Source organism: Echinops telfairi, unplaced genomic scaffold (assembly GCF_000313985.2).
Source record: "Echinops telfairi isolate 266 unplaced genomic scaffold, ASM31398v2 ScPeMD7_7469;HRSCAF=8507_0, whole genome shotgun sequence".
Lineage (NCBI taxonomy): Eukaryota > Metazoa > Chordata > Mammalia > Afrosoricida > Tenrecidae > Echinops > Echinops telfairi.
The window spans coordinates 82920368-82927603 of NW_022111372.1; the positions used below are offsets into that span (position 1 = coordinate 82920368).

Consider the following 7236-nt stretch of genomic DNA (forward strand, 5'->3'; position numbering starts at 1 on the left):
TCAGACTTGTCCCAGCAGCTCAAATCCTAGGGGCTTGGGTCACAGAGGGGGGCTTCTCACCAGGTTTGGCAGCAGCTTTGAGAGGTTGGACGCTGCCCTCCTCCTCCGTTTCTGAGACCAAGGTGGTATTTGCTGAGGGCACTGCCAACTTCTTGGGGGACTTCCCAGAGAGAGGGTGGGCCACTGCCTTCCCGGACACAGGGTGTGGCACGGAATTCACCATTTTGCTGGCGCCCTTGGCGTTTGCCTATGGAAGACACAGCTGAGCACACATGGCACCATGGACAAAGAGGGCACACTGCTCAGCTCCAACCCCAGCCCACCACTGCACAGTCAGGCAGGTGCAGGCAACTGGTGGGCCTCCCGAGTCTGTCCCCTCATCCCCAAAGTGACCCTAAACACTGCCCACTGCTCAGGAAGGGGCTGGGAGCTAATCTACAGCCCTTGGGACCTCGCAGCCAAAGAGCAGTTTGGGGAGGTGATCACCAGTACTTAGTCATAGCTACACATTCGGGAGGTACCTGGGGGTGCAATGGGTAGGCCCTTAGCTGCTGACCTATGGGTGGTTCTAAGAGAAGGATGTGTCTGTTCTCGGAAACCCCGCGGGCAGTGCTTTGCTGTCCGGTAGGGTGGCTGAGTCAGGCAGAATCCAGTTGATGTCCACGTCCCGTCCCCCCCTTCCCCGCAACATGCCAGTAGACAGCACCCCCATCTTAGACAGAAGGAAACACAGGCCCAGAAAGGAAAAGGGATTCACCCAAGATCACACGGCTGGTAACAGAGGCTGAGATTCAAATCCAGGTCGGGAGACCACCTGTGACCCTATCCCTCACAGACACAGGGATTCCACCCCCACCCCCACCCCCACGGCCACAACTGGGCAGCAAGCCCACTCACCGCGGCTGGTTCTTTCTCACTCGACGGTAAATTCTCCCGCACAACCGAGGAGTTGGTAGACACGAGGCTCGGGGCTGCAAGACACAAAACACCAGGTGAGCTGGGGAGGGTTTCCCTGGGGAGAAGCACCAGTTCTCATCTCACCTGGTGGTCGCGGTGACGTTGCGGGTGGAAAAGACCGTCAACATGACTAGCGATTTGAGCCCACCCAGAGGTGCCTGGGAACAAAGGGCTGGTGACCGCCGGGAGGCCAGCCCTACGCTTACACAAGAGTCAGAATCAGCTTGTCAGTGACCGCTAGGTGTGACTGACAGTGAGGGCCTGGGGCTAGTGGGGGGAGCTGAGCCCACATGGAGAGAGTCCCCCAGGGCGTCAACCTGGTCTTCCAGTGGTGAGAGAAAGAATGGCAGGACACACCGGTGTCTGCATCCCCATTAGGCTCCCAACTCCTTGTGGCATGAGGCACCCAGACCCAATACTGAGGGCAGCCCATGCAGCCCTTCCCTCTTCAAAGCCACCCAGGAGCCAGAGGCCACGACCAGAGAGCTGCCCGAGGCGGGTCTCAGGGCCCAGGGCTGCACCAGCTAGAAGGACAGACACCACAACTTCCCAGAGCTTTTACAGACCACACCGCCCCGCCAGAGAACAGGGCTGCAAAGGCGCACTGATCAATCGGATTCCATTCCTGAGATGTACGGCATGATCCAGTTCTGGTATCAAGCACCCTCGTAAGTACAGAAAAAGTCCACGGAACCCCACTGCGCCAGCCATTATCAACTAATGGTTGATCTTGTTTCACCCACCCTCTCACCCACTTTTCCCCACAAGGACCCCCATGAGGATGCTGCTGGACCACCTTATTGTACTACCCACGATATTTCACTGTGCTTTTCTCAACAGACAGGACTTCTCTTAAAAAATACATGAGTATATATATACAGATACATGAGTATATATATACAGAGATACATAATTACAATACCATCATCACAGTTCAAGATCCATGCATGTTAAATAGCCAGTCACGATAAGTATGTGTGCTTACAACACATGGCTGGCGGATCCCTGTCCTGCTGTGAAGGAAAAGCTCCCCGCAGGGGTGCGTCCCGTGGGGGTGGAAGTGGGGTGGGCAGGAGAACAAGAAACTTCCCAGTTTTCTTCCAAGTTCCTACATTTGTTTCATTTGTTGTTACACATTGGAAAGATTAAGCAAGACATAAAATGTCTGTCAGGACCATGGCAAATGTCTTTTAAAAACACTCTCAGGACAATAACTGGAAGCGCCACTGGCCACATGGTGGGCAGCAAGAATACGGGCAGTTTTTCTGGCCTTTCAGATTGGGGGTGGGGGAGCAGACCGCCCTGTCTTTCTTCCGAAAACCCTCTGGGCAGATTCCAATGGCCAGCCTTTGGTTTGCAGCGCAGGACTCCAGTGAGGGTTCCGGTCTTTCCAAGATGATACTGCGACATCATCTTGTACGTGAAGAAAAAGCCAACGTGGGGAAGACCACCTCTTGAGTTATAAAGGGCAAGGGCCCTCAGGAGTCAGTTGGGGGACAGGATAGGAGGAAGGGAAGTGCAAAGGTTTCCGCCCAGACCCCTGCCAACTCTGGGAATTGAGTGCCCAGAACAGCCTGCATCCTCCAAAGCCCCAGGCAGCTGGCAACTTGCAGGGCAGCCCTCTCTCTAGCAGTGTTTCGGGAAAGAAGGTTCTTTCTACCTTTCCCAGAAACACATGGGGACTTGTTAAAATGTGGCTCCTGGGCCCCATGGGCAGGGATGACTGAGGGCACACACACATGGACGGTATGAGGGTCCACTTTTGCCCACCACTGCCCCCTGCTCTAACCTGGTGCCCAGCGCACAAACATAAGCAGGGCCTTCCCCGTCTTCCCCTAAAAGATCTGGCTCACCAAAGAAGCCAGAGGGGACTCTTCCTGGAATAATCCAACACCGCCCCAGAGTATGTTCCCAAAAGGTGCACGGCCCCGACTGGGAGGCCCAGGGCTCCGCGGCACCCAGCGTGCAGCACAGCTTACTCTTCCTGGCGTTGGCAGTCTTGGCTTCTGCCTCCTCCTCGTCCTCCGAGCTCTCCGAGGTGCTCACAGGGTCCGACACACGGCTCTTCCTGGCCAGGAGCGCTGCATCCTCCTCTGCCTTCTGCTTCTGGCCGACTACCGAGGTCCTGCAGGACAGAGGGCACTGGCTACACCAACAGGCGGCAGGGCCACGCCTGGGGATTTGACGGTCCCACTGTCCCCGACCCCGAAGACACGAGAAGAGTTCACACGGAGATGAGAACACTGCGATGCCACCCTATGCTCGGCCGCCGCCTCCGCTCATCTGGCCAAACGTTTCTAAACCGTGAGTGACGGACGACATCACAGAGCACATTCAGTAAAACCTCGAAAGCCGGAACTTGTATCAGGAACTGTCAGAGAAGGAAAATGCAGGCATTTCCCGCTCCAATGTCAGAGAACAGAACCGCCGACAACCTCGCCGTCCAAGTAGAAAACCAAAGCAGCCCCTTTGCACGCCGCCTCTCGCAGGTTCACGTCAGACAACAGCTAAGGGCCCAGGAGCAAGCTCCAGGCCGGGCTGGCTGCACCCCTCTTGGAAGCCTGTGCCCCGGCTCCTCTTCACCCCTCCCAGTCCTGCCTTTACCTTGGCACCCTCCCTCACTTGTGCAGGCCACCTCCCTACTTAATGGCTGACCCCAACTACACAGGAAGGCCCGCGGACAGAGGGGCCTGGCAGAAGTACTTTCTAGCAAGGGTCCTCTGGCCCTCACTGCCAAGCACATAGTTCAGCTAATCACAGGGGCCTGCCCAGGGTGCCCCCAGAGGAAGCTTAGGACATCAGAGCGGTCCCCTGAACTCTGCAGCAACTTCTCCCTTGACCCCCACTCCGAGGAAGCCACCACAGGCCCCATGTTTCCTGGCTGACGTCACCTGCTCGGCCACAGTCTGGGTCCCACCTCCCTAGGAAGGCCACTACCAGCAATTCCTGCTAAAATCAGGCTTCTTCATTTACTACATGCACGTTAGACTGGGACTTCCCCCTCACCCTGGAGAATGGAAGTCCCCCAAGGGCCAATTTCCCTCTGGCTTATGCCCAGTGATAGCATGTTCTGGAGCAGTGCCTGGCTCCTTCTAGGTCCTCAACCTCCTTACAGAGCTCCTTCAATCCTGTTGCCACAATGAGACCATTACTGTCATCTTTAGTATGCCAGGAAGGGAGGCCAAGAAGGGGTGCTTGGGTCTGAACCATGCCCAGTAATTTACGATGACCCCCTCTGGTGGGTGTGGGGCTCCTGTCCCACACAGCACCCTCCCCCTCCCGAGGGCCTATTGGCAGGGAGGGTGCGGGCATGACCCAGCTCACAGAAACACCTCTCAGAGGAAGGAAATGCAGTGAGTGGGCGAGGTGAGGAAGTGCAGGTGCCTGCTCCCCCCTCCCCAATGCTTCAAGCTTGACTTGGCAGCAGGGGAGAACAGAGGGCTGGGAGGTTTCTCCATCGGTGGGTAGAGCCCCTTCCACACTCCCCTGACCTGTGCTCACACACCTGATGCCAGGGAATCCCGCAGTGGGCCGCTATGTTTGGATGGCGGTGCTGATCAAGTGCTTGCCTTCAGAACCAGAAACCAATCTTCCATTGAAGCACGTCTGGGCCCTACTTATGCCTAACCCCCTCCCCCTAGAACACACAACTCCCTGTGTCCTCTGAGGTGCAGTGGTCCACCCTGGAGAGCTTGACGTGCTCTTCCATGCCACCGGGGACTTGACTTTCATCCCCGGAGCCAGCTGTGGTCAGACTAGAACATGGGAGAGAGCATCTTCTAGCCCCTCCTTCATTTTCGAATCATTCCTCAAGTGACAGACTCCTTCACTTTTAGAAATTTCAGAGGCACGTCAACTGTCTTTGAAATTGGGCTCCTGTCTAGCGCCACATACAGGCCCACCTTCCACTCAAGTGCACAAGCCACACACCTGGAATCCACCTGACAGTCCCTCTCTAGCCCAGGCACACATCCTGGTCTCCCCTCTTCCACGGCTCCGTTGTCTCCACCTGCTGTCTTGGGTCAAGCCCCAGAGGCTCTTCTCTGGAAGCCAGCACAGCCTCCAGCCAGTCTCTTTCTGCTGTAGTCAGAGTGCCAACCAGGTCGTATCCCTCGCTACCTCAGCTTCCAGAGCCCCCGCTGCTCCCGAGGTAAGGACTCCCCTCACAGAGGGTGGCCAGGCTGGCATGGGGTAGGCCTGCCACTCCCCGCCCCATCTGTAGCGTCCCCCAAGTCACAGGCACCGAATGTGCTGCGGTTCCCATGGCCAGGCGCCTATGCCACCTCTCCATCTATTGCCACTCCTCCACCCCCTCCACCTCTCTGAAGTCAGAGGTCACCCCAGGAAAGCCGTGCCTCCAAAAACTCACTGCCGGACTCAGTGACCCTACAGCACATGGGGGAGCTGCCCCTGCAGTTTCCCGGGCCTCAGCTTTCTCCTGCAGAGCAGCTGGTGGTCAGCAGCCTAATGCAAAGCCGCTATGGCACCAGGGCTCCTACCCCCGCAGGTCATCCTCGCAGGCTGGTGCGGGCTGCGGCTATCTCCTTTCTGTGACCCTCACCTCCGTTTTACGTTTCAGTCTGACTTGTGTCTACTCTCCGGGCTCTCACATCAGCTCTATGAAAGAAGGCATTGGCCTGTCTCACTCATCCCAGGAGTGTTATCCTTAGAGCAGGGTCTGGGATTCAGTTAGGGGCTCAGTAACTTAGGAGATGAACGACAAGCTGCTGAGAAGGTTTTGTCCTTCAGAGAGCCCAGCTCTCAAAGTCAAGTCACCTCCCATGGCGACGCATCTTAGATCAGGTTAGTAGATCAATTGGGATGTCCCAACTCCACGGCCCTAGTCCCACAGGACTCACTGTTGCCAATGCGTGTAGATGTCTAGAAGGGTGGCCCGTTGAGTCGGGAAACTTTTCTGCAAAGAAATAACGAGAGAATAGCAATTAACCTCCACTCCCATACCCCAGCAGGGGGCTTGGTTCCTTTGGGGTGGGGAGCTCTGTTTGTTCTGGGACCCATGCTTGCTTAATTTATACACTCGGCATCTATCATCACAGGATACACTGTACCACTTACTTTCCACGTATGTCATTGGCTAAAGTGTATGCTCCCTGAGGGCAAGGCAATGTTCCCAGGCACTTGCTTCAAAGCCCAGGGAGGGCTAGAAAAGCAGGTAACATCCCAGAGCATTTGATCCCTTCGTGGACTCTGGGATAGTGATTAAACAAGCCCCCTTCCCGCTGCTTTTCGGATTAAGACCAAACTAACTCTAAGACTGGTTTGGGCCGGCCCCTGCCTTCTCCCATCTCCATCGGGACTAGTATTGTCCTGGTCCTTTATGCTCTATGCATAGGGGCCTTTCATGAGATAGTATGTACAACACAAGCTTCTTTCTACCTCAGGGCATTTGCACCTTGACCTTGAATATTCACTTTCCTCCTTCAAATCTCAAAGTAGCAGTCACTTGTCCTCACATCTCTTGTGACAAGGGCAACCTGGGGCATACTTCCTGAGCCCCGAGTGCCCCTCTGTGGCACACGACCAGAGTTAAGTTTACTTACTCTTCACTGCTGGACTGTAAGCGCTACAGAACTAGGGGACCCAAATGATCATTCCATCACCCACACCGGGGCTCCGACTGTCACAGAATGAATGAAACAAGAAAAGACTGCACTACAAGTTCTGATCCCAAATCTATCCCACTCAGTACTGAGGCTCTCCAAGGGTCTGAGTTCCTGCCCAGCTAACGGGGTTCTTTCTCTTGGCGGACCCCCGCACCCCCAAAGTTAGGCACAATCGACCTCTCAGACCCGTGGCATCCTCCTTGCCCCAGGGGCCCGCGTGGGGCCACGTGGTCCGAGACAGAGGCGCTTTAAACCGCCGCTCCCAGAAAAAGAATGAGGTGATGGGCGCGGGAATTACAAAACCTAGCTCCTGACCCGCCCACTGCACAGGTGGGGAAACTGAGGGCCAGAGAGCATGGAAGCTGCAGCGACGGTTGAGGCTGTAGCTACCAGGCCTCCCTGGCCCCGCGCCTACGCGCACAGTTCAGAAGCTGGCTCGGGCCGCCCGTCCGGTCGCCAGCGGAGGGGGCACGGGCCGCGGCTCTCGGGATCCGGCACGCGGGCCTCGCACGCCGCCCTCGCACTTACCTGGCCGCTCTGCTCCTTCACTTCCCGCGCTGCGCGAACATAGCCCGCTTGCAGAAGATGCTGGTAGATCAGGGGAAGCAGCTCTCGCCGCTTCCTGGCCTCAGCCATGCCCGCGACCCCCGCCCGG

At 56.6% G+C, this 7236-nt stretch overlaps 1 protein-coding gene across 2 annotated transcripts in view; it reads right to left on the bottom strand.

Annotated features, from left to right (window-relative positions):
• TCOF1 (treacle ribosome biogenesis factor 1) overlaps window positions 1–7217 on the bottom strand; it is a 28991-nt gene extending 21774 nt beyond the window's left edge. For both annotated transcript variants that reach the window (XR_006679538.1, XM_045284832.1), the window contains exons 1-5: window positions 7110–7217; window positions 5817–5872; window positions 2937–3082; window positions 898–971; window positions 61–247 (exon numbers count right to left, since the gene is read on the bottom strand). Coding sequence is in view for 1 of the 2 variants with exons in the window: in XM_045284832.1 (XP_045140767.1) it covers window positions 61–247; window positions 898–971; window positions 2937–3082; window positions 5817–5872; window positions 7110–7217 (571 nt within the window). In the remaining variant the exon portion in view is untranslated. The remainder of the gene's footprint in view (window positions 1–60; window positions 248–897; window positions 972–2936; window positions 3083–5816; window positions 5873–7109) is intronic.
• Window positions 7218–7236: the final 19 nt, after the last annotated feature.